General features: G+C 37.2%; 2 protein-coding genes and 1 long non-coding RNA gene across 3 annotated transcripts; 1 reads left to right on the forward strand and 2 right to left on the reverse strand.

The window, feature by feature from the left end:
* Nucleotides 1-3136: 3136 nt before the first annotated feature.
* LOC121319936 lies at nt 3137-5701 on the reverse strand. The gene is made up of 2 exons (XR_005950773.1): nt 5458-5701; nt 3137-3651 (listed from the first exon to the last, which is right to left on the reverse strand). It is a non-coding gene; the product is annotated as an uncharacterized LOC121319936 (long non-coding RNA).
* A 3807-nt stretch (nt 5702-9508) lies between these two features.
* LOC121319937 (ADP-ribosylation factor 4-like) lies at nt 9509-18305 on the reverse strand. Its single transcript, XM_041257918.1, has 6 exons — nt 18108-18305; nt 12833-12913; nt 11927-12036; nt 11336-11407; nt 10856-10981; nt 9509-10653 (listed from the first exon to the last, which is right to left on the reverse strand). The coding sequence occupies exons 1-6, from the start codon at nt 18172-18174 to the stop codon at nt 10567-10569; spliced, it is 543 nt and encodes a 180-aa protein (XP_041113852.1). The 5' UTR covers nt 18175-18305; the 3' UTR covers nt 9509-10566.
* A 326-nt stretch (nt 18306-18631) lies between these two features.
* On the forward strand, nt 18632-24351 carry LOC121319938 (GRIP and coiled-coil domain-containing protein 1-like). The gene is made up of 3 exons (XM_041257919.1): nt 18632-18840; nt 19638-20747; nt 21339-24351. Exons 2-3 carry the CDS (start codon nt 19686-19688, stop codon nt 22653-22655), a joined length of 2379 nt encoding a protein of 792 aa, XP_041113853.1. The 5' UTR covers nt 18632-18840; nt 19638-19685; the 3' UTR covers nt 22656-24351.
* The last annotated feature ends 3409 nt before the right edge of the window (nt 24352-27760 follow it).

The raw sequence follows: 27760 nt of genomic DNA on the forward strand, positions 1-27760 counted from the left end.
ACTCCTCCTGCCTCTACTTTCAGTATCTAAGTTACATCAGCTGGTCCTGCCTGTTTCCACGCCGTGAACTATCATTGATGTGATGTGTTCTGCAATACATGAAGTCTGCATCTCCCTATTTTTTCAAGTTTGTCACAATGGGCAAGATAGTAGGTCTGACAAACTTTTATAATGACAGGAGCGCCTGTATACTGCAGAGAAACATACCTTAATGAAGTTAGGGTTAGTCCCGCCTGTAACCTTTCTTTTATTTCAGACGTCTACTTCGTCATTCACCTGCGTACCTCCAAGACGGATCAATTTCGGTGTGGTCAGTTCATTCAGCCATCAAGTATCGAGTCCCCTGTCTTCTTTTCTTTTCGGTGGCAAGGTATCTCTCCAGCAGGAAACGTTCCCACTCAGACCTTCTGTCCATTGATTCCTCTCACTCTATCATCACTCGTCACTAGTTATCAACCTTCCTCTCCACCTTCATATCCAGAGCAGGCCTCCCTCCTTGGCTCTACCTCCCCACAAATTCCATATAGGCGCAGCCATCTCTGCTGCGAGGGTCAGAATCAATCACAGCCTGATCAAGAATATGGGGAGCTGGTTCTCTTCGGCGGTGGATTCTTACAGTCATTTATCCTTCTCTGATATAGTTGCAGCCCATTCTAAAATTGCTAGCATGCCCAGAGTGGGGGCTTCCTGACTGCCGGGGCCACCAGAGGTTTTCCCCTAATCAGCCTCAAGGGGTTTTTTTCCTCTCCACTGAGTGGAAGGTATTCACATAGTCATACCTACTAATAATTCCTAACCACCTCTGTTTGTCCTGTTTGTCCTTCTAGACTTTTGTATGTTATGCGTCGGCATGTGTTCCTTGTTTTGTCTCACGGTGCAGGTGTTTCGCGGAGAGATAGGGGTCCATACTTACCTTCCTTCTAATATGGGAGTTCTCATTGCTGTGAGTCAGAGTGGACCCCCAGCAACACTCTAGCCTATCACAGCTCATGAGTTTATTTTACCTCACCCAGTGAGACTCTGTTCTATCCATTCCTCTCTTAGGGACGTGGCCGCTTTACGCTTCCAGTGCTCGAGACCCATACTAACCTACATGCTTTCTCTTTATTTCAGGTCCCAGGCAGCCGGTCTCAGCCGATCTATCATGGGGCTTAACGAATGCCCCTTTACAGAAGCCTCAGACGCCGAGTACACTACTTTCCCGTGGGGCGAATCCCTCATACTTCCATTTCGTGTCCTGTCGCCCTGGGATGCGTTGGCTACGCCACCCTCAGTCAGCAACCACCTTTCTATCCTAATTACCAGCCCAGGTCATCGGCTCGAACCTCTGTCCTAAGTCTGTTCATTCAGCGGCACTCTGTCCTACTAACTGCTCTTTCTGCTTCCTCTGCCTATCCTTACATACCCAGCTCACATCCCATGAAATACAATGAAAATCTGTATATGTTTTATTATGTCTCACAAAATCTCAGTAACAAACCCCATCATGCTTAAAAGCCTTCCCTGGCTTCCTAACCTTGTGCTCACTTGCCCTGCACTGGCCCACACTTGATTAGATATTAAAGCAGGTGGTATAAACTGACTTACTCCAAAGTATCCCTTTTTTTAATTTTGAGAGCTTATATCTCTAACCCAAGTGCACAAACACTACAGAGGAATATAAATGTCTGTGCCTGTGATATACTGTATACACACTTGTGTATTCTTATCAAAATACATATTAGAAAGAAATGACACCATTAGTTGTTTTTTTTTTTGTTGTGTTTTTTTTTTTTTTTTTTGGGGGGGGGGGGGGGGGGGGGTGCATAGTATGATGAGAAGCGAATTGTGGTAGGACTACACCAGTACTGAAAATCGGTTTGTACTACAGCTCTAATCTGTAGAGTTGGCGTGTGATGTGAATTTCACTTAGTATAACCAGAGAATAGGTACACAATTTGAAATGTTGGTTTTATTGCACTTCTCTTACCAATAGTGATTTGCCAGCTGCCATTATATACTATATATGTATAAAATTTAGTTAGTTAGATAGATAATATATTATCTACTTGTTATATATATATATATATATATATATATATATATATATATATATATATATATATATATATATAGACTGCCATTTGGCTATAGTTAAAATAACTGAACTTTATTTTAGAATGTAAATGCATCTATTGGTATACAGAGATTTGTTTATCAGTTCTATGATGGATAATGCATCAAAGAAAACCTAAAACAACTTTTGAAATATATTCTAAATCATTAAGAAGTCCATGAATTAAAAATTTGTGTGCTTAAAAAAAACATTAATGGGGATTTTTCCTGGCTATCCAGTCATACATAGGGTGCAGGAATTAAATGTTATTACATGGGGATAATTATGGATCCAAATTAGTGAATACATTTAAATTAAATTAGTATTATTACAAGCATGTGTTCCCTTAGAGATAAGAGATAAATGAGAAGGGTTAAGATTAAGAAATCTCGAAGTTTCAATGGAGTTTCAAGGGGGAGGGCTAGGTCGGCCAGGATGTCCTCGGCTCACCGCACACCAGCGACCCGTGTGGTCTGGCAGGGTGCCTGCGGGCTTGTCTGTAAGCTGTCCAGAGCTGCATTGTCCTCCGACGCTGTAGCTCTGGGTGGCTGCACGGTGAGTCTGCAGTGTGTAAAGAAGCGGACAGCTGACGGCACACGCTTCGAAGGACAGCGTGTGTTCATCTTCGCCCCTCCAGAGTCAGCGCAGGGGTGGTAAAGGTGGGCTGAGCCTAAAAAAAATTATTGGACATTACTAAATTGGGGAGAAAAAAACAAAAATAATTGTCAACTACCAAATAAAAAATTTAAAAAATATATATACTGGACTATTAAAAAGGGCAGTCTCATTAAAAAGATGACATGTATGTTATGCATTGCTATCAATTAATGATACTACAGTACTTCATGCATTTTAGAATCAGGAACAAGCACCTCACAATAAGTTTAAACTAATGCTAATTGAGATGCTATCTAGCACATGACTTTGGCCAATCAGCATTTGACAGAATGCTTGTTTATGTCAATGTTCATATATTTTATAAACTATGCATACATATTATGCATAAGAAGCAAAAATCAAACAAGACAGCGGAGACATGGATTCAGTTACAAGTTTTGCTGTTTTTATTGTCTTTAACATTAGGAAAGTATGCTTTTTGCCTTGAAATAATTGAATTTCTTCATTTTCCTGGTGTTTTTTACCACCAAACCAAGCAATACAGACAACCAAAAGTCTCCCTATGTGAATAATACTGCAGTATACAGCTGTACTGAATTCAGTGTTAAACAGTACAATAGATAGTACAGTAGGATTCACATGGGTGGTCCACCTTTCCCAGTGATTAGGTTAGGTAGTTATAATATAGACCAGGCTTAGTTCTATATTTCTCTTAAACGCATAATATACATCAAAAGTTCATTTTCAGTTCAAGTTTCATCACGAGTAGTTTCAGTGTAATCATAGCGTATCAAAAGTTTATACAGTACATAGCTTTTTGACTTTTTTGTATGGTTGCTTCGTTGTTGGTAATTGCATTGCTTCAAATCCTTCAGTAGACATCCTCAGATGGATCCCCTCTGTCAGCTGGTGCCGACTCTGCCCTTGGCAGCAGAGTTCTGGAAAATGAACAATCAACTGTGAGATCAAATGGCAGGCGCTACTTCATTTAAACTTTAAAAACAGTTTGTCAAACATATTTACCGCTATCTATCTATCTGTATATGATATATGTAAGCAATAGCCCACGACAGGGTGTATGGTAAGACATACACCCAGATATGCAGTAAGATGCGTCTTAGCACACCCTCTGGAGTCGGTTACTATGCTTATAGAATGGTTTTATTTTTATTTTCTAAAAAGAAAACAAAAAACAACAACATTTTAATTAGGTTATGTAATGTATCCTTCCGCCAGTACAAAATAGCTGTTAAACTTTTTCTTTACAAGACACAAATTTGCTGGAAAAACATTTGTACATTTGTGATCTCGTTCAGCCAATCACAACGTATAATTTATCCAAGCCATTTAGAGAGGTGATGTGAAGCTGCCGTTTATAGACTCAGCCAACCACACCTCTGAAAAAGCTCCACCTTTGCTGGAAACTTCTAGATGTTTGTTTCATCCAGGAAATGTTGGCAGATTTTAGTCATAACAAAACTTAAAGGGTCGATTGCAGTGCCGCAGTGACTTAGTTCGCATCAAGTGAATTAAAATGCGGTCTAGCAAACCTGATCCAAGTTAAACTGATAATGAAGACTAACCCATAATAAGCTATTACAAATGCAGATGAAAATAATTTAAAGTGACAAACTCGGACATTTACGTGTACATTGTCATTACTAGCATTTGATTTAAAAATAAATAAATAAATAACTACATTGAAGATACTGAACTGCAAAAAAATAGTCAAAAATGCGAAAAGGTATGAAAAAAGCAAATAAATATTAATGATGAAAGCGTTTTTATTACATTAAGAGTGATTCGGGCAAACACATTTCAGTAAAAGTACACCTATATTCATAATATAATTCTAGCCTACTGCATGTCTTTATATGCACATTCCGCACACGGATCATGCCTGCATACACAGTATCTTATTGTGCAGCGCTTTATTAAAGTGTTTACAATATTTTAATGAAAAACAAAAATGAAACCAATCTCTTCTGAACACTTTGTTCCTCAACAATAATAAATGAGACAAAAATTAAAAGGGTACCATATTGATACAGTGGTTTATAATAGCTTAATATAGTGTATCAACATATTTAGGTACATTATAATCATTACCTAGTGCAATTGTCAATTTTATTAAGGATAGTTCTGCTGGCGAGCAAACCTTATATAGGCTACGCACACGTACGCACGCACGCACACACCTTTCATTACAGAAGTGAGTGCCCTTTCTGTTTAAACAAACCACTGAACTCGAAACGAACTGTACATTAACAAACCCAACTGAATTAATATATGTGTGTGTGTGTGTGTGTGTGTGTGTGTGTGTGTGTGTGTGTGACTCAATCCAATTAATCATTTTAATGGACAAACTGTGAATGGTATAAAGATGAATTTCCTGAATCACACACAGTACCAGTAATTCAATCTTATACAATTGATATACAGAAACGATTTACTTAATATACATTTGAAATCAATATGTATGATTTATGAAATTTAAACAGATGATCTTTTAAACACTTAATGTTTACTTTTCACTGAAACCATTTTCTTGTGCATACTGATGTATACTGCTACTGTTAATAATGTTACAATCGTTTTATAAGGCACTCCAGAGGGTGGGTTGACATGATATAACCGGACACGTAAGGGTTAAAGGTATAATGCCTTAAGCGTGCGGTTATATCCTGCCAACCCAACCCCTTCTGTGCTTTAATGCTTCATTAGTATCGGACAAGTCTCCTTACCTGAATAACAAGTTAAGCAAGCATAAAAGGCAGGAGCTCCATTGTAACTGGACCCCTTGTGGAGAAAAAAAAAAAATCTTTAAGAACATGCATGAAAAAGCAGGAGCAGGAAAAAGCAGGAGCCAGAATGGTGTTTCTTCATCTACTATGAAACCTTGTTAGTCAGGTGCGACACACAGCTGATGAATAGCCTTTATGTCTAAAAAGGTATACAACAAAATAGAGATAAAGGATCTGATTTCAATATAGGAGTCCAGATTATTTGTGTGTGTTATATATATATATATATATATATATATATATATATATATATATATATATATATATATATAAAAGAAATCTATTAAACAAAAAAAGAATAGTATAAGTCTGTCGTCTTATTTTCGTGTTTCAGCAGAATAAACGCCACATTGCTAATCAAATTTACATATGTCGTAACGGACTTAGTACACATGGAGACAGTCCATCTGAATTCTCAGCGGACTGCCTGATCAGACATCAGAGTGTACTCTGTCAGTAGAAAGGAAAGATTGTGATGTGAAGCTGCCGTTTATAGACTCAGCCAACCGCACTCACCATAAAGCTCCGCCTTTGCTTTGAAACTTCTAGATGTTTCCAGGCAATGTTGGCAGATTTTACTCATAACAAAACTTAACATGTTTTGTTTGGGTGGTGTCTAGTTTGGTAACAGTCGTGCAATTGACAGAGTAATTGTCTTGACCAGAATAGTCATTCGCCTTTGGGTGTTACTTAAACAAGCCAATGAACCGCCGAGCATTTCTGATAACAAATTAGGTCACCTAATTCTATCAGTTTATTAAAGAATAAAATTTGTTTTTGTGTGGGGCAGTCAAGGTTATATGGTTAGTAGATTTGAAGAGTTAATACTGTCAGTAAGATTAACTGAGATCCACACAATATCTCAAAAGGTTCTTCTTCAGGTTTAGTGGAAGTTTAAAAAACAATTATTTGAACAGCAATGTTCAGCTAACAAATTGCGGGTGGTTGCAGGATGTTCATATTGTCATGAAGCCCACTTATGCATACATAAGCTGACTTATGTAAGTCAGTGGTCAATGTTGAATAAATAAATTAAGTATGTGGAAGATACATGATTACCATTATAGTTAAAATGTAAAAAAATGAAACACTTCACTGTAGGTTGTCTCACTTAAAAACAACAGTACTGCCCTCTGCTGGATATAATCTTATAAATGCATTAGCTCCACCTACTAGTGCTATAATCTTGTATTACTTATTAAAATAAAGCATCGATAATATGCTTGGCATACAACATGTAGGGAACGTTATGAGAAGAAAATGTACTTAATGTAATTGTCTGTTTCTCTGTTTATAACAGTAATTTGATAACACCTCTTAACTACTTTAAACACAAAGTTTGGAAAGCCTGTTATTATCACTCACAGGCTCAAATTCACAACGCTTCCAAATAGCATCCCCTTTGGAAGTTTGCGTGATTAACTTCACATCACAAACTTCACAACAGGAACATATTACTGCAGATATATTTTTACATTTGGAAAATGGCTTCCTGTCGTCTGGGGTTTGAAATCAAGGTTTTTGTTTTTTTTTAAGGGGAGGGGTAGGGGAGGGGGTGATTCGGCTAAAAAGGGGAGCTGGGTTCATAAGAACATAAGAAAGTTTACAAACGACAGGAGGCCATTCGGCCTATGTTGCTTGTTTGGTTGTTAGTAGATTATTGATCCCAGAATCTCATCAAGCAGCTTCTTGAAGGTTCCTAGGGTGTCAGCTTCAACAATATTACTGGGGAGTTGGTTCCAGACCCTCACAATTCTATGTAAAATGTGCCTCCTATTTTCTGTTTTGAATGCCCATTTGTCTAATCTCCATTTGTGACCCCTGGTCCTTGTTTCTTTTTTCAGGTCGAAAAAGTCCCTTGGGTAGACCTTGTCAATACCTTTTAGAATTTTGAATGCTTGAATTAGGTCACCTTGCTGTCTTCTTTCTGAATAGATTCAATTATTTTAGCCTGCTGCACATGACATGCCTTTTAAACCTGGAATAATTCTTGGCCAAGGCTCTGTTCCAGGAGAGAGTTTAAACTCAGCGAGTCACTTTTACTGACAGAAGTGGCAGGAATTACATTTCCATGCACGCCCTCTTTAATGGACCCTTTTCTATGAAAACGATCCCGTAAAACATTTTTGAAAAAATTAATCATACAGATAAATAATAATAATAATAATTACACCAAATATTCCTGATAATGTCTTTATTCATGACTTAAAGCATAATCAAAAAGAACATTAAATGGTTTAAAAGTAAACAAAGAACGTCAGCCTCTCGTACATTTTGAAATCAAAGCCTAACAATTCGCCATTATTATTATTACAAGGAGTCCACGTTCTACACCATTAACAGGTTAACATTAAAATTGATGCTGGCGACTGAAATAAAATAGTAGAGGACATTTTATTCTTGCACATCTTGGTAAGCAAAACCATGATCCACAAAAAAAAAAAAAAAAAAAAAAAACATTGTTTAATCTTAATAAAACTAATCAAACTAATCATTTTTTGTCATTTATTTAATAAATGTATCTTGTAAATGACAAATAAAAAATAATCAGTTTTAGTGAGATCAGTTTTTTTTTTTTTTTTTTTTTTTTTTTTTTTTTTTTTAATAGCAGGAGTTATTATATTGGTCAATGTTCATGACACCAAACTACGTATTGTCTCTTTAGGGGGTGTATGAGCACATTTTGGCACGACAAATTAGATAACGTGGCTCCAGAGTAGAACCCTTTTTGGTCCCAGAAAGTAACTTGGGAGGAGGAAGAATGAGCTGATTAGGCTTGGATCCCTGGGACATACTTAATGTACTTCCAATATTCAAGTTGCATATGGAACTAGACAAGTAGAATTTGCAATCATCTTGTTTTACAAGAGTACAGCTTACCTTAATGGTTTTTATTAGATTAATGGTTTGCATTCGCAAAAGGGTGTATGGGGAAAATGTTACCCTGCTCGAAACCCCCCACAATCCACCAGGTTTGGCGACATTTTCTGATTTAGTCACACAGCTCTAGATTAACTTTTGCCTCCCATGTAAACAAGCACCATGCATGCATGTGAGGCATATAAAAAAAAAAAAAAAAAAAAAAAAAAAACACAAAGGCAGTTATTTTCTATGCTCTACATTACAGCATCTTTGTTTTAGGGTTTTCTGTCTGGTAATCTTCCTACCTTTACAGTTGCCTTTTCTTCACTAGATCATAAGAAATGGGGATAAGGAAAACAAGTGCTTGTATGAAGCTTACTGGGATAAGCTTTCCCTCCTAAATACTAGAAATGTCTTATTCTGTGCAGATAACACTGTAGTTATAAGACAAACTCAGATGTGTAATATTATATAGTGAAGTTTGTTTTGTTGTTGTTAAACTTGGTCCTTTAGATGTCCATCATCCTAAATAAAATGTAACCCCACTGACAAAGTTAAATATACAGAAACATTATTTTTTGAATTAGTCAAAATACACAAATCAGTACTAGCCAGACGCAGAACTTGAAATACCAACCAGCAAAAATTGGACATTGACTGGATTGAACATTCAGCATTTGTCATTTTTCACACAACTTGATATATTCTGCAGCTTTCAGCACTCAAATAATGCCAGTAAGATACATAAATGCATTTTTTACAATGAAAAGTTGAGTAAATTTAAAATAAATAAAGTTAAATACAACAATCAGAGCCACATTGTATTTCCAAAACCATTTCTAAGCATTCAGCATTGATAGAGTGTATATTGTACCACAATAGATGCACCACACGCTAACTGACACAATCCTGGACAAAGGAAAGCACACCCTAGAAGAACAATACATCAGGTTATACACCACCCACTGCATTGCAGAACACTGAAGGAAATGAAGGACGGATGCTGGTTTAAATGAGGTTTGCTGAATTTTGTTTAGAACGACATAACTATGTGTGCTTCTTTTTCTTTCAAGGTTTATCGGTGAAAACCAAACTTCTCACCAGACTCAGGCCTTGTGTATATATTTAAACAGGTTACAGATTGGGTTTTAACAACAGGTTGCTGTGATGCAATGGTCCTGGAGCACTTTTTAAAAAAACAAACACATACTTCAAGCAAACGTTATGCTCTGCTTCTTTGGAAGCACTCTTATAGTAACCATTTAAAAATATGCAGAGATCCTGCTGAAGGAGATATTACATTTCTGTCAGCCATTTAAATTGGATTTACATACAGTAGACTACTTGCACCAAAGGGCAAAAGCTGCAATATTAAAGTTATGAACAAAATTGTCCAGCATACCAATTGCCATGGAAAAGTTAGCTATTGCATAATATCCAGAAGCACGCAAGAGTACTGCTTTAGTTACTACCACTGACAGCTAACTACCTTTCTCCTACTAAATACTAATGCAGAACAGGTTCTAGCCTTTTCTTAACCATTGTCACCACCCCCTATCCCATCCCCAAGTTCACAATTACAGCAGTTTTGAATCTGTATTTGAAACGAATACCACTATTACTACTTCAAAAGAAGGTTTTGTATCTTTTTACAGGTCTGCTACCACAATGCCAGGCTTTCTCACACTGTCTGAACAGAAACCCTGTCAGTGGATGAATGTATCAGTTAATTCTCACGTTGATCTCATAATTGTGGGGTGTAACAAAATCCCAAAAATGCCTTCAGTTGAGACCAAATTTGTCTCTTTTGACCTACTGAATATTCCAGAAGGTGCGAGACCTGGCTTTACCACTGAATTTAACCCAGTGATCCAGTCAACCTTTCCCTTCACAACTGGACATCCTCACACTGTTTTGTTTGTTTGTTTTATTTAAAAACATGCAGCTTAAACATTGTATTCCTTTGGGAATAGAAAAAGGAAAAGACTAAGTGACATGGACAACAAGGAAGACCCAAAAAAAAAAAAAAAAGGATTTTACATCAGGAACGGATCGCAAAGTCCAGAACTTCAAGTTCTACTAGACAGACACTGATAATTTAGGCTTTTTCTCTGTAAAATTCTCAGATTTTCTCTCTTGCGCTCTTTCTCTTTGCTTGCTTGAGTTCCAGCTCTCCTCGCCTTTGATTTAGCGCTTTGACAGTTCGCTGGATAACCAGTCCAGTCCTTCATACAAACCAGTACCCTGGGTGGCACAGGTTGCCTGGACATACCACTGCAGAAAAAAAAGGGGGTCACATATTAGAATATAGGCAATGAGAGAGGACATCATTTATTTCTATCACATAGTGTTCTTGCTTCAAGCTGAATGTTTCATATGATTAAAACACATACGGTATAATAATGCTAAAGACTTTTGGCAAGTGATTGCTAATCCAGTAAGTTGGCCTACGAAAAGTAGCCGACTGCAAACTTACGGTTCTATGGCGGAGGGTCTGCAGTCCTAGTTTGTCTGTAAGCTCACTCACTGCCATGGCGTTTGGCAAGTCCTGTTTGTTTGAGAATACCAGCAGTACAGCATCTCGCAATTCATCCTCTTGCAACTGAGGGAGCAAAGATAAAAAGAAAAAAATGCATTAGGGCACTCAGATTAAAAAATGTCCCAGTCAAGGAGATAAAAAAAATATATATATATATATATATTAGATATATATATATATATATATATATATATATATATATATATATATATATATATATATATATATATCTCCCAGTTGATTTTCATAATGTAAATGACCTAGCACTTTAAAGGTAGAAATACTGGCTCAACTTACTAGACCCACTGCAAATCAGTTTTTGTCTGAAGCAATTCTCACTGTGGGTCACAACCAGCAGAATACAAACATATTTCATGCATATAATGTCATTTAGTGTGTCTTCTCCGGGTTACATACCATCTTTTGCAACTCTTCTGCAGACTCTTGCACTCTTTCTCTGTCATTACTGTCAACTACAAAGATCAGGCCCTGCAAGGTCAGAAGCACAGAAGTTAATGAAGAAAAAAACTTTACAATGCAAATTGTCCAAATTTTTATAAATAGATGTGTAAAATTAACATGTCAATCTATATCCCTGCATCCCCAGTGAAAAACAGTGTGGCACAGTATGTTTTGTATTATTGCTTTTGGCTTCCCCCAAAGGAAGAATTTGGGTAAGTTGGAAGTCTTTAAGCCCTCCTATTTCTGAAGATGCCCCACTGATCAGTAGTAAATTGAAGGCTACAGTTATAGCTTGTGGTTAGAAATCAAGACTTTTGAGATCTTGTACAGCAATTGCCACATGTAGAAAATTAGTGCGTTACGTTCAGTGTTGGTTATGGACAAACAGTTTTACTACAGTATGAATATTTTAAAACTCTTTTACAAGGCAAACTCCAAGGATCACATCTAGTCAGGTCTTCAGTTATTCAAGTCAAATCACATCTTTTGAGAGAAATTTTTATTTCAGCACAGAAGTAGTGTGCGAGTGGTTTGCTGTTTCTGCACCTGTGTGTTTTGGAAGTAATGCCTCCACAGGGGACGGATTTTGTCCTGGCCGCCAACGTCCCATACTGTGAAACAGATATTCTTGTATTCCACTGTTTCAACATTAAAACCTGGAACACAAATACAAAAGGCTTTAACATTGTTTTTCCTTAATGTAGTATCATATTATACTTGATCCTTGATGGGCTAACATATGTACCAAATGGAGATGTATTTTAAATCTGCACTAGGTTGTATTTACTTAGCGTAGCTTAAGTTTATTTGCATCCATCATTAAAAACATTCACTCGTTAAACCATGTACATATCTGGCAAACAGTAAATAGGGCTGGTTCTGAAGGCTTTGCTACCCTTGCAGTCAATCCCTGTGGGGAAAAACAAATGGAGCCAGCCAAAGAGGTGTTTACAGATCAGTTATAATAGTAAAATTTGTTGGCTTGTTGTCATATATAGTGGGACCCTGACATTATTTGAAAAACAAAGTAAACTGAAAATAAAGTAATTTTATAAAGCAGCACATCTGTTTCAGGTGGTGATAACTAATGGTATAGGATTTCCTAGGCATGATCTTCCCACAGCCCACCTTTTTGTATCTAACAGCACATATGTGTGTTTCAACAAGGTAGGAGGGTACAATGCAAACCCTTTTAGTACACAACAATGGGAATAGTGAAGGTACAGGTATTTGTCTACATTAAAAAGTAGAAGCTACATCTTGAGTGCTCCTAATCAAATTGTAATGAAACCTGTTGGTAAATATTATTCCTTAACATAAGCTTTCAAGGCAAACAGAATCTAGTTATGACTACACTTAAACAATGAACCTGCCATGCAAAGATTTGGGACTTTTATCTCCTATTCCAAACCAGACTTTGGCTCAAGTGCACACTGAATAAGTACAACTTACCAATAGTTGGAATGGTGGTAACGATTTCTCCCAGCTTCAGTTTGTACAAGATAGTGGTTTTACCAGCAGCATCCAAGCCAACTGTGGAAACACATGCAATTGAGGTCACCTGCACAGCTCTAAACAAGCCAACAACCCATTTTTCAATATGTTTACATGTAACTGAGCAACTACAACGCTAAAAAAATGCTAATGTGGATGTAATGGAATGCTTTCACATTTGTGTAATTCAATACATAAAAATGGAGAGGATATAAAAAAATATAACATACTCACTTCTTCGACTGTGTGCATGGAGCTCTTGCACATACTATTGCAACATTAAAGGTTTTGTTCCCAAGTACACAGATGGCAAGATTGCAAATAAAAATCTGGATGCCATAATCAAAGAGGCCGTCTCACACACAAAGCTAAAGATCACCCTTAAAACTGCAGCAACTAAGGTGACATCTGTTTGAATTATGTTCTGTATCTGTTCTGCAATAAAGAGGAGAATGTGTTCTGTGTGGATAAATACCAATCACTACATTTGATTATTTGACTAAACATAGTGTATCCATGGAAATGCATTGTACAGTAAATGGTGAAAAACATGCTAAAACAAAGATGGATATGGGGGAATGAATTGAGTAAAATACACACTGCTGCAGATTCAACTGCAAGACCTGCACTGCTTTAAGCAAACAGGATGTTGATGACAAAGGGGGGGGGGGGGGCTGCACAGGAACTACAGATACAGCAATAACGTTTGTTTGAAAATAATGAATGCATGCTCTGCCCTTTTTCAAACACTGAAAACAGAAAGAAATTATGCTTATCCAATACAGCTGCCTGACACACAAAGATCAAGATGGAATTTGCATATTTACATGGGATGTAACAGAATCCCTTACATTAAGAGGGTGATTAATTCTAGGGATTTCCAGCCTAGCATTGTAATACTGTAACTAAGCACGCAGATCAGTTGTTATCTAGGAGTTTATTAATTGACAAAGCAGATCAGTCAACCAGAACAGTATCAGGCAGTAAAACCATCAGCCATAAAAATTAGGTTAGAAACATTACTTGTATTTCTCTTTTGTCAAGACAAACTCTGTTCAAAGAGAAGGTGAAACCAAATGTCTGCTAGTCAAAACTTTTGTCTAATTATATTGTATTTAGCAATCAGTGCGTGTTTAAAAGTTACAGATGACAAACAAGCGTCTTGTAATATTCTGCACTATGATGTACTCAAGTTCAAAATTTAACATTTACAGTCAGCACTTGGCTATCCGTATCCCAGATACACGTGACTCGTTTTACCACCCTTATACATGTAACAAATTAATACACTTACCGTCACACACAATTTCAAACCGTTACCAGTTTTCTGATACAAATCTCATCTCTTCAATGTTACAATTAATTTAATTATCACAGCACTTTTTTTTTCTTTTTTCTTGCATGTGCAAGTCAGTCTGTCTTTATTGTGCATTTACACAGCGCTTCCTCCATTTATCACCTGACGAACATGCGATAAAGCGAAGGAGACCAGCTATGGTAATGGAAAAGTTAATCATTAAACATTTTTAGATACTGTAATGCATTTTTTTTTTTTTTTTAACTTGTGATCTTTAGTTGCTTTTGTGCATTTTCATTTGCAAGTGAGCTGTGACATTAGGGCCTTATCGAGCACTATATTCTGCAATTTTGAATACCGATGGATACTGTTTTAATTCTGGAAACCGGTGTGTGTGGTTTTGTTTTTTTTTTTTTTTTTTTTAAATCTTTTGCTAAATTGCATTGCCTTTTACGTTTTACGCAGTTCCGTGCATGGGTAACATTTTGATTTCATTTTGCTGTTGGGTCACTAATGGGGAATTTTACATACTTAATATATACCGTACTGTATTACAGTCCACATGTCGTCTCTCTTGGCAAGTGACATTTTCAGAATCATATTGTTCTGATTTAAAATTATTCTGTTAAATACAGTACTGTACAAACAAAGCTGTGCCAAAGAAAAGAAAAATATGCACTACAACATACATCTCCCTGTACAGTTCCTCAGACCCAAGTCATATTTTTTGTTTCGGTATGAAAAGTGTCTGTGTGTGTGTGTGTGTGTGTGCAGGGCAGGGGGTTGGTTGGGTGGAAGAGGGCAGGTTACAACGTGCTCACCTACATACACGTCAAATCAGTCAGATGTGTCACACTTGTTTACCGTCACTGAAGTCAAAATTTTATAGGGTCGGATATGTGAGTGCTGACTGCATCACACTCATACACAGTATAAAGCTTTTGAATTAGACTTCCAAATCTAAAATGATACCTTAAACAGGATTCTCCTCATTGTTTCTGAACCACCACTATCCCTGGTTTGGATTATTACTTTGTGTTTTAACATGTTTCACTGATGGAGATGCCACCTTCTGAGATATCCATCGCTTCCTTATCCCCCTACAACAGTGGGTACATACTATAATATCTCTCTTTAGCTTGAGGTTAATATTTTTTGGTTTGTAAGAAACTAAAACAGTAAATTGGCACACCCATTATACTTGATATGCAATGTCTAGTATGATGAAAACCATGCAGAATCCTTGATTAATTCTATCAGTCATATATTAATGAAAATGTGCATTCTCTTTGCTGTTCCACCAATACAATACCAACCTATTTATTGAATCAATCACTTCATGTAATCAAAATAAAAGGTATGCAAAGGTTTTCACTATTTACTTTTCTCCCTTATGCAACTTGTGCTAAAAAGCATTGGGCTCTTTTTCTTGTTTAGTTTTTTAACTAAGACAAATAAAACATTCGACTAAAAAGGCAGAAAAAGCAAGGAAATAATGACCTACATACAGAAGGTTTAATCCAGGTCCTTTGGTCCCTAGTTGGGCCTCCACCAGCTAACTTGAGACCCATTTCGGATGCAAACGTCTACTGATCCAATGCTTGTATTTTCTAGGTGTATATTGTACTTCATTTGCATCTAATATCACTTAATCTACTCCAGTGTCCTATTTGTGGTTGTACAGTATGCACTACAGTTAGCATAACTGTTCCTCAAGTACTCATTAATTGGACACAACAAACACATAAGTGCTCCACTGAGAGACACTTAAATGAATGCTTACTGCACAGTAGCACTAGCAGACTGCAGCAGCAAAAATATATTATTTTTACATTACAATGGGAGTCTTGGTGGCATGCGTGGTCGCACATTAAAATGAAGCACTCCTAAAAATATATCTTGGGGGGGGAGCAATTAAAATAAATCTGTTATAATTACCATGTAGGCAAAACCAAGTCTGGCACTTCTTTAGGACGTATGTGTAGAAAACAGGTTGACACATTGTATTAAATACACTGTATACCTGGTCAAAGGACAAATGGTATGCCAATTTGAACTTGTGCTGTCCTTATCCATCCTTTTTTTATTATTTAATTCACAAAACACTGTCAAAAACCAGTTGCTGTATTTTTACAACTACAGTAATCCGTCACGTATCCGCCCGTCACATATCCACCCTAACTGTTTAGCCCATGTGTGTAAGTGACAGTGAGAAAGAATCAGAACCAGGGTTGGATACTGAAAAGTGGGTAAGCTAGTGGAAACTGCCAAGTAGCCAGAGTTTGTTTATTATTGAACTGAGAAGATTAATTCAGAGATTGTAGTTCATTTATTCTGGAACTGAGAAGATTCATTTAGAGATTGTAGTTCATTTATTTTGGAACTGAGAAGATTAATTCAGAGATTGTAGATCTCACCAAAGTTTTAGGACACTGCGTTGTATGTCCATTTGTTTCAAATCATCTCATTTCTGACGCACGACGCCATATGTTCCTGAACCTATCTATCTGAAAACAGAGAAACTAGAGCCTGCACTTCCTCACTGTCCCAAGGCTGTACTTCTAAAACCTTTAACCCCGCCCCTGGTTCTGCCAGATTCAGATGTCTTGCAAGGCAATGGTTTGGTTTTTGCTCGGCTCGACAAGTAGCCAGTGGAAAACCACCCGTACCGAGCCCTCACTGGTTGGATGTGTCAGTGGAGAAGGGGTATTAGATGGCTACCCTGTCATAAACACTAATACCCTGTATCTTTCTAAACAAGGATTTAGGGGAGCTCCCTAATAAAAGCTAAATCTCAAAACAATAATTGTGTGAATATAGTAATTGTTCCTGTTTAAAACAGGATTAACGTATCCAATGGTCTACATATCCCCCCTTACTCTGGTCCCAGCACAGTCGGATACACCAGGACTACTGTGGTTATAATGGCTGCATCTTAAGAACAGGACAACTAGCTTGGATCTGTGTGTGAACAGCTTCTAGTCTGACATTTGGAAAGTTAACTGTTTAAACCTGTCCAGCCACAAAAACAGGTTATATTGCTACCGAGACAGGTTGGTTTGTCAAGCCCTTTTTAAATCCCTACACTTCTTAACAAGTATTCATGTGCACAATGTACAATCCTATGGTATAGCTTGTTCGAAACAGTTACTGTATCTAGACTAAAGATGTAGGTTTAACCCAATAAGTAATGCGATCCTACAACACTGCGTGTTACTGTCCTAATATCCTTGGAAGTTCTGGCATTCAGTATTATTTTAAAAAAATGTTACTTGTCACACAATTCCCGAATAAATAAATTCACCCTGGTCTGTAACTACAATAATATTCACCTGGCGTCGTTGTAATGCATAATTTATCAATGACGTATAGGCTTCTGACAATATTTACACTAGGACTGTACCGGTACTGCTGCGTTATTTATTTATTAATTATTTTTACAATATTTGCTATTCATAACCCACTCAAACCCACACTGCGATGAGCTTTCAGGTAACAACTAGGCCTTAGCAGGGACTGACATTTGTGTGTGTGTGTGTGTGTGTGTGTATATATATATATATATATATATATAGTACTATTTAGAAACACAGCGAGGTGCCTCCATCTTTTCTTCCCATGTTCCACAATTACAAAACGTTTTATGTATGTGTTTGTACAAAGTAAAAGTCGTCTCACAACACGGTAGTGTCCAAATACACCAGTATTTACAATCGTCAAAATGTAAACGCACGCTTCTCACTTCAAAAAAAGTGACAATGGCTTGGTGCTTTCCGTAACATGATCTTTATCGTACTTAAGGAAACTAAAACATGTATTTTTTTTTTTCAAGCCATATAAAAGCAAGGCATTCGTTTTACGCGATTTAATTACTGTAACCATCGCCTGTTTAGCCTCTTAACAATACACTCCCTTCCTCCCCAGCACCTTACTTACCCATGAGTATCCGCATCTGTTTCTTGCCAAAAAGTCTCGAGAACAACGATGATATAGTGAGCCCCATGTTGTTCGAGAGTTTCCCTCACCGTTGTAAAAGTGAAAAGTATTTAGAAAATAAATGTTATGCGACTTATTTTTTTCTAAAATGGGAGTATCTGTATCTCTCCTCTATGATGCAGCTGCCACGTCTAGGTCAACGCGGAAGAAATTACGTCACCACTTAACAAAAAAAAAAAAAAAAAACTTTATTTATACAAAAGCACAGGATTACAAACTGACACCTAAAATTGTTTATCTTTCAAAAGATCAATAAATAAGGCATGTGTGTAAATGGATGTAATTTAAACCTACTTTCTAGTAAACATCTTGCGTCTGATTTTAATACACAGTTTATTTATAAATGTCAAAAACAGGCTAACATTTGTCAGAAATTTAGACCTTCTCAACATGGCGTCTAATTAGGTCACGCATTTTTCAATTTCTTGGCCGTATAAACCTTTTTAAATAACAACAACGGTAACTTTATTGATTTTTCTGCGTTACATTCTTCCACCAGGAAGTGCAGGTTCATGGGACACGTAAGCTGTGCCCAGCAACAGGGCTTTAAAATATTCATATTATGAAATTGATGTAGTTAAATCGAAGTGGCGGAAAACAGTGCTAGTATTTTAATATACGTGTTTTATTTGCGCAGAAAAATACCTAACCAGTTGTCTAAGGCCTGAATACTGTAAGTATAAATAAGATAATTATTTATCTAGGTTGAAGAATCATTTTAAATGCAATTTAGTATTTTTCGAAATACATAATGACGTTCAAGCTGCACTATTGCATTCACATTTAATTCCTTCAGTCTAGTATGTTGACGCGATACTGTATAGGGTTATAGTGTTATTTTGCTTTTTTATTTACTGAGTCCAAGCAATGCATGTGGTTGTTATCGTTTTGAAATAACATTCTTATTTATTTGGTTCGACCTAGTTAGAGATCAGTGGACTTACTAGAGACGAAAGGCCTACAGCAGACGGAACAGCTGGCGATGTCGGTTGTTTGTTCTTTTTTAATGTTCTTGCAGCATCTGGGGTAGTGATGTAACAGAAACTGCTATACACGCTTTTCCGACATAAAGAAAAATAACATTTACAAACCCGGTTTTTAATGTCAGCCGGAAGCTGCTTACACCGTTTTTGTATTGCATATGGCACCAACATTGTTTACATGTTATTTGCAAGATATAGATGTTTGAAAGGACCGCTTTTAAACGGGATTTTTTTGTTGTTTTGTAATGGTTTTATAATTTCAAACGCGGAAGTGTGACTTACGTGACATTTAATATAAACATAAATGGTTTCAAGTGTGTGAGTGTGTATTATATATATTATATATATATATATATATATATATAATATAATAATATGACTTTACCAAAATGGTTTACTGATATGTCAATTATCAGCTAAATAGCGATTTTGTATACCATGCTGACGAGTGGTAACAATGACATTTCTTTCTTTCTGGTTGTTTCAGAGCGGATTGATCCAGGTAAGAGATGACACTTAGCTGAAATAGAAAACTATGGAAAAGTTTGGTATGAACTTTGGTGGTGGACCAAACAAGAAGGAACTGTTGGAAACTATAGAAAGTCAGAAAAAGCAACTGACCCAGTACCAAACCCGTTTCAAAGATGTGGTGAGGGCTTACAAAAGCCTTCTGAAGGAAAAAGAGGCTTTAGAAGCAAGTCTTAAAGTTCTCACTCAGTCCCAGGAAGCAGACTTGAACTTACAAAGTGAACAACCTTCTGGGGGCACAGACAGTGGTCGGTGCTCTTCCGACCATGGAGATGACAAATGTTCTGTGTACAGCGAAGACAGCGTTGACACTGCTGCCAGTGCAGACACTGCCACCAGTGTGGCCAGCAGCAGCACCAAGGGGGAACTGAACGAAGACGAAGGGGGTCTGGCTGACCAATTGACTGCTGGGCCATCTTCCCAAAAGTCTGAGGAGAACAATGGATCTGAAAGTGGCGTCAGCTCTAGCAGTGGCGAGCAGCAGCCTGCAGGAGAAGCAGACAGGAGGGTCTTCCAGTTGAAGACTCAGCTTTCGACCTTGACTAACTCTTTGGCGACAGTGACCCAAGAGAAGTCTAGGATGGAGGCTTCCTTCCAAGCGGATAAGAAAATGATGAAGCAAGACTTTGATGATCTCACTAAAAAGCTGGAAGAAGAAAAGAGGAAACATGAAGCAGATATCAAAGGTTTGCAAGAGCAGCTGGCAGAGACCAAAGCCCGTGTTATAACCCAGCAGCATGAGCGGGCGCAAGAGCAAGGTGACCATGCCCTGATGCTGCGGGAATTGCAAAACCTGCTGCAGGAAGAACGGGACTTGAGACAAGATGCAGAGCTGAGACTGGAAGAGATGAAGGAAGCATTGGTGGAGAAAATGTTGGCAGCTGATCGAGTGGTGGACTGTGAGTCCCAAATGAAGCAGCTTTCCAAGAAGATGGATGGGATGAAGAAAAGTCTGCAGGCTGCGGAGGAAGAGAAGTGCAAGCCTGATCCACGTGTTGAGGAACTGCAGCAGCAAATAGCAGAGTTAAAGGCACATTTTCAGGGGCAACTGCAACAGGAGATGAAAAAGGTATTTTACTCCTGTTTTGTTTCCTTTACACAATAAACTTGATCTAGGAAATATATATTTTTTTTTTATTGTACCCAGTAAAACACTAGGGTTACAATAGGGAGTCCAATATTACTGCTACTGTAATTCAGGTTCTGATTAATGAATTATGAAAATATAACTTAAAGTTGCAATTATTTGATCCAAATTGTACACGTCCCATTTTTCATTTGGCCTGAAGGGTAAGGTTAAGTGTAGTAAATTAAGTTTTTAGATTAAGTCTGTTCCCTGGGGTAATTAACTTTACTACCTCCTGCTGTTGTTTACTTGTATTTTCTTATCTGTGAAAAACCAACTTTGGGTCACCTAAAGGATGTCACAGCATATGCAGCACATGTTAAGTTGAATTCTAGCATGACATGAACTCTCGGTCCAACATAGAAAGAATTGAACATGTATTTTACACCTCATGGGTTATTTTGAAGCTTCCTTTATCTTTATTTCCTGGTGATTTGAACCATTGGATTGTTGATCAAATTGTCTCTCTCTCTCTCGATTTATGTCTAACATTTTTTATTTATTGCCTAATATTTCCGATCTCCTTGATCACAGGTAGCACAAGCTCAGGAACAGCTTCAAGAACATTCCCAAATGGAAGAGGGACGTGTCGCCAGCCTGGAGGACAGAATTTCCGAGCTTTCTGAGCTTTTGGGCACGTATGAGAAAGCCAAACAAAAGGACCAACTAACTATTCAGATGCTCAGAGACCGCATATTGCAGCTTGACATGGAAAACAAGAGTTTGGCTATAACTGCGACCACCAGGACTTCTGTAGATCTTACTATTGATGAAGCCAATTTGAATGTGAACGTGTTGAAAGACAAACTGGAAAAGCTGAAAAAACTGCTGCTATTGGCAGCACAGAAATCCCAGCACTCTACTGATATTGAGAAACTCTGTGAGGTGGAGCTTGTGGTAAACAGTGAACCATCAGATGGGGAAAAGGCTTCTGTTGCTTATTACCAGCAGGAGCTGAAGCAGCTGAAGGAAGAGTTTGAGCGATACAAGATGAGGGCTCAGGTGGTGCTCAAAAACAAAAATGCTAAAGATGGCAGCATGGCCAAAGAGTTGGAAGAAGCGCGTGGTCAGCTGTCTGAGCTCAAAGAAAAGTACATTTCCCTTCGTCTGTCCTGTGATGAAATGGAAAGCAAGCACAAACAGGAGCTTGAAGTAAGGCAACAGCACACCATAAACCTACAGCAAGGTCAAAAGCAAAAGCTGGAAAAGTTAGAAACAGAGTACCGTGAAAGGGCACTTAAACTGGAGGAGGAGCTGCATAAGCAAAGAGACCGGACCCTTGCCCTGTTGACAGAAAAGGACCAAGAACTAGAGAGGTTGAGGTCCATGTCTTTTGGTTACAGCTTGACTGGGCATAAAAACTACAGCGAGAACAATGCAGCAGTGGAGAGGGAAGGAAATAGTGGCAGCAGTGACTGTCCAGATGAGACTCAAGACATCATTGCCCAGGCTCTGAAGCTGGCAGGGCCTAACGAGCCTAATCTCCTTCTGTATGCTGAGCAATTAGCTCGGAAGCAGGTGGAGGTCAATGCTTTGCGGAAACTGAAACACAGACTTGAAGGAGATGTGCATAAGCTTCAAGATACACTCCTTACTAACGAAGAACGGCACAATGAGGAGATCAGAGTGCTTAAAGATCATATTCAAAAGAGTACTAGAGACCAGAGCCGGGAAGGTGCTAATCTTGAGTACCTGAAGAACATTATCTACAGGTTCTTGACTCTGCAGGACACCCTTGGGCGCCAGCAGACACTAACTGCCATTCTGACTATTTTACACTTCAGTCCCCAGGAAAAACAGGCCGTGTTGAAATATCAGGCTAGCAGCTGGTGGAGTTCTGGAGCAAGATAAAACAGCTCAAAGTTTTATATATACACACACACACTGCTCTCTCACTGTAACTCAGACACAGTCAGAAATGACATTCATTGTAAAACAGAAGTGATAGTTCTTAACAGACAATGGAGTCTATTCAATAAATCTAAAAGCAGCCTAGGTTATAACAGTTAAACATTTAAACATGCAGATTTTAAAAAATTGAGTCTTGGGCACTGAAAATGTTAAAATAATGAAGTGTACAGCATTGTAAGTATTCATTCTAGTTTCAAAGGTTATTCTGATTAACAGAAAGTAATTTCTGGAGTGGCACTAAAGAGTTGCCTTGAATATTTATTGGTCATAATTATGCATTGTCATTATCATCATCATCAAATAGATAGCACAGCCTAACACATAAAGTGAATAAATAGTGCTGCACGAACAGATTATTTGATTTGTTAGGTTAAGATGTCCACAGAAATAAGGTGCTGAGATTTATTTGTGTTGACTGAGTTAATTTGCCATTCAAAGTAAAACAAGTGAAGAAGCAACAGCCTGGATTTGTGATGACTGTTGCTTTTCTTCAGTTGTTTAATTTTGAATGGTAAATTACCGCAGTCAACACCAAGGACCCTGGCCTGTGGAGAGCTCAATTCGAAATAATTGAATAATCAGTTTGTCCAGCTCTAGCTGCAGAAATGATTAACATTAGAATCCCAACATATATGACAAAAATTGACATTCATTGTAAAACAGAAGTGATAGTTCTTAACAGACAATGGAGTCTATTCAATAAATCTAAAAGCAGCCTAGGTTATAACAGTTAAACATTTAAACATTTGTGCTTTGTATCTGTAGAAATATGACCAATCTCTGCAAGGTTAATATTTTAATTATTTCAGTGATGATGTTATTTATCTTCCTCTGCTTAAATCAGTTGATAGAGGTTTTAGTTTCACTTTACTGTCTGCTTGAATTCATTTTAAATATGCTCACAAAGAGAATAAGGCCCCACCATAGCCATTAATAAATGTAGCTGTGGCATCGCCAAAAACGTATTTACTTCAGAACATTATTGTAAGTTTCAAAGTGACAGCAATGTTTTGGAGCTTCAGTTCAATGTTTTTGCAGCATGCACAAATGGCACTGGTTTATGTAAGCAGAGATTTTGAAACAGAAACAGTAGTGGACAGGTCCCAGGGTGGAGTTGGGAGCCACTGTTGTAAAGTAAATGTGGAACCCTGTTTTAAAGTTATTGGGTTGTATATTAAGGAACAAGTGGAAACCTTGGGTCTTTAAGAATTTAAAATGATTATAGGAAACACTCAATATTGTTGTTATACACAGGATAAAATACCTTTCCTTGTTGCTTTATGTAGGTCTAATCATTTGTAATATTAGCCATTACAGTTATCAGACATTTCTAATTTTGAGAAAACTGAAATGGTACGTTTGTTTGGCAAACAAGTATTTATTATATTATGTGGTAATTAACCATGTACCTGTGTATTTCTGTAGATAAATGTATATAACTATTCTGAATTCTAGTCTGTCTTTAGACACAGCGTTTCCTTGCTTTGATTTGTGCTTTTGTTAGTATACTTAAAACTTTCTATTAATGTTTTTTTTTTTATTATTTGATAGATAAAACAGTAGTTGGGATTTCTATTTTAGAATTGTTCATTTGGATTTGCTGCTGAAATATGATTAAAGAACATTTTGAATTGTGGGTATACATTCCTAGCTCCCCTTTTTAAACACTTTTAATGCAAATTGAGACTGCAACACATTCTGTGAATACTGTTTCTAAACAATAAAAACATCTGCCAGATGCAGATTTTAAAAAATTGAGTCTTGGGCACTGAAAATGTTAAAATAATGAAGTGTACAGCATTGTAAGTATTCATTCTAGTTTCAAAGGTTATTCTGATTAACAGAAAGTAATTTCTGGAGTGGCACTAAAGAGTTGCCTTGAATATTTATTGGTCATAATTATGCATTGTCATTATCATCATCATCAAATCGATAGCACAGCCTAACACATAAAGTGAATAAATAGTGCTGCACGAACAGATTATTTGATTTGTTAGGTTAAGATGTCCACAGAAATAAGGTGCTGAGATTTATTTGTGTTGACTGAGTTAATTTGCCATTCAAAGTAAAACAAGTGAAGAAGCAACAGCCTGGATTTGTGATGACTGTTGCTTTTCTTCAGTTGTTTAATTTTGAATGGTAAATTACCGCAGTCAACACCAAGGACCCTGGCCTGTGGAGAGCTCAATTCGAAATAATTGAATAATCAGTTTGTCCAGCTCTAGCTGCAGAAATGATTAACATTAGAATCCCAACATATATGACAAAAATTGTTTTATGTGGTGTCACTGACTCTTTATTATACAATTAAGTTGAACTATAATGTGGTATTTTCAATAACAAGACAGAATAATGTAATGTATTACTCAGATTCTGGGATTCAATTGGAAATATTTAAAATACAACTGTGAGCCTGTAGACCACAAGGTAATGGAACATCACACTCAGACTGTTTGGGTAGGGAGCAGCTTCTTAACCTTCCCTGTATCTGTTTTATGTGAGCTGAAAAGTTGTCAGTTAACACATATATAACTAGTTATGAAATCCAACTGGGAACTGACAAAAATAGTAAAGAAATCAGATATTGAATTACATTTAATTTGTTTGCCGTATTGTAGATGAATGTAAAGGCTGTTTAAATAGGTTAACTTTTATTAATGGCACATGGCCAAAAAGAAGAGTCTGGTCTACATACAGATGGAAGTTGGGACGTAGGAGGCGATGACTGCAGAGGATTATGACATGTTAGGTTGTTAATTAAATGCAGGGAGTGAGAAAGATGTTTTCTTAGTGGCCAGACCATGTATAAAATAAACAATGGGATAATGTCTTGGAAACATTATTTACAATATTAACTTGACATACTTCATTAGCAGCACAACTTCCAGATCCAAAAGGAAGATCTTATTAAAATACTTGTCTGCTGCTTGTGTCTTGAAAATTAAATTAGTCAAGCAATTCTCTGTTTTATAATTATCTGTCACAGATGGAATAACTGTTATTATAAAATACTCTGTGATACTGTGATTTTACTTTCTAAAGTTGCCATGTGTACAATCATTAACTTGTAGCATTGTAGCTTGTCCTGAAATCCTGAAAATTAACTGGCACAATATAAATCAAAAACTTACCAGGTTGTGTTTGGAAAGATTATTTTTCAGTAGTTTTTTTTTAATTTTATTTTTTTAGTTCACACATTATGCCTTTGGGTAGTCCTCAATAAGTGAATCTGCTTGCTTATAAAAAAAAGATTGAAAGAGGTAATGTGACAGGTCCTTCTGAGGAGAACACTTGCAGAAAAAGTTAATAGGAGATGTAATGTAAAGGTCTGTGCAAACAGTATAGCAATAAAGGAGAGGACGCTGGCGTGTTTTGGCTGCCACTTCTCCACTAGGTTTTTAACCTTTCTGATTATTTTTTAGATTTAATGTTTGATATTTTTCTTATTGTCTATTTCTATTTGTGTTCTTATGTACAGCGCTTTGTGATGACTTGTCATGAAAGGCGCTTTATAAAATAGATTATTATTATTATAGAAATGAATTGCAATGCCAAGGTCCCTTTGATGGCCACTTCACCATACATTGTGGGTAGTTGTTGAGCTGGCTTTGTAATGTATTAACTGTTTCGCCTGACAAGCACAATTGGGAACTGGCAACGGCAGAGTAGTTTTACTGTAGCTCGACAGACAAGCAATGGATTCACAAGAATGTGATGCACGTGACATCAAACCGACTGGGTGTTCTCTAGCTGGGACATTAGAAGAGTGCAGTTCTAGGACGACAGAAGGGGTAAAACAGGAAAACCTTTTCATGCGTGTGAAAATGACAAACAATGCAATATAGATGACAGCATTACATATGACTAAACTTTGTTACATTATCAGAGATCACTTGCTCTGATTATGTCTTGAATGTCATAAAATTAGTTATGTTTTAACATAGTCTCGCTTATGTCATTTCTTATGGTATTTATGCATATTACCACTTCGGGATCACAGGTTCCACTCATGGTTTTATGCTTTTAGAACTGAAACCATTTCAGTGTACCATATCCACAGTATAAAACAAACGGTTACATAACTGTGTTGGGTTGCGTTACTGGACCTCCTTATTTTAAACAGCCATGCACATCTTACTTATTCTTATTCACAAAAGTCTGTTTTGATATATCAAAAATCATTCATCAAAACAAGAACCAACTCCCTCTGAATACACCTGGAATCACATGATGTGGTGGTGCCTTTTACCTCTGCTGGCCCCTTGAATACACCTGGAATCACATGATGTGATGATGCCTTTCACCTCTGCTGACCCCGCCCTCCTATTACTATGGGGCTTGCATGTCTGGTAAGGTCAACAGGTCAAGTGATTTTCTTTGGCATGAGGAAATACACAAAAAGAGCCTGGCAAGTAGGAGTCCTCTGGCACAGATAAAGTGTATTCTGATGCAGAGCAAAATGATAAAAAATCCAATATTGGATCAACAGAATGCAGGGTTAAGATATACCTAAGTAACAATATGTACTAAAGCCGTACCTGTGTGTCATGTTGATAACATTAAGAAAGGCTATTTGTTATTAGAAGATGCAGTAGCCTACATTATTTATTAAAAGGTTCAGTCAATCCTCATACTGTACTTCAATTCCCTTTGTAAATGTATTCCCCCCTAATGTATCCAGGTACTTGGCTGAGAGGCGGGCATTCAAATCGTTGATTATATGACCATTTCAACCTTGACTCCTTTCACTTATTTATTATCAGATAGGAGCAGTTGCATGTGATGTGGTTGTTCAGTGCTGGCATCTGTCCAAGGAGGCGGGGTAAAAAAAATAAAAACAGAAGAGAACGAACATTTAAACCTTTACTGGCTCTCTCCATGACTGCGTGGGAATACTGAGGATTACCTGTTCAGTTGTGCTGTTGTTTGATTTTGTTTTGCCATGCCTTACCAGCATTTAGATGTTTCCTTTGATAATAGGACAGTATTATCAGATAAAAAGGTAAAACCACTTTACTGTGATTCTATGCAATTAAGGAAGTATG

This window comes from Polyodon spathula, chromosome 8, assembly GCF_017654505.1.
Source record: "Polyodon spathula isolate WHYD16114869_AA chromosome 8, ASM1765450v1, whole genome shotgun sequence".
NCBI lineage: Eukaryota > Metazoa > Chordata > Actinopteri > Acipenseriformes > Polyodontidae > Polyodon > Polyodon spathula.

What these genes read in the sequence shown, in the direction of transcription:
- LOC121319938 (XM_041257919.1), top strand. Translation starts at nt 19,686, where the DNA reads ATGGAAAAGTTTGGTATGAACTTTGGTGGTGGACCAAACAAGAAGGAA. An exon ending in TGCAACAGGAGATGAAAAAG is followed by an intron (nt 20,748 to 21,338) that starts GTATTTTACTCC and finishes CCTTGATCACAG; the next exon opens with GTAGCACAAGCTCAGGAACA.
- LOC121319937 (XM_041257918.1), bottom strand. Translation starts at nt 18,174, where the DNA reads ATGGGGCTCACTATATCATCGTTGTTCTCGAGACTTTTTGGCAAGAAA. An exon ending in ATTACTTCCAAAACACACAG is followed by an intron (nt 11,408 to 11,926) that starts GTGCAGAAACAG and finishes CTGACCTTGCAG; the next exon opens with GGCCTGATCTTTGTAGTTGA. An exon ending in AGACCCTCCGCCATAGAACC is followed by an intron (nt 10,654 to 10,855) that starts GTAAGTTTGCAG and finishes TTTTTTCTGCAG; the next exon opens with TGGTATGTCCAGGCAACCTG.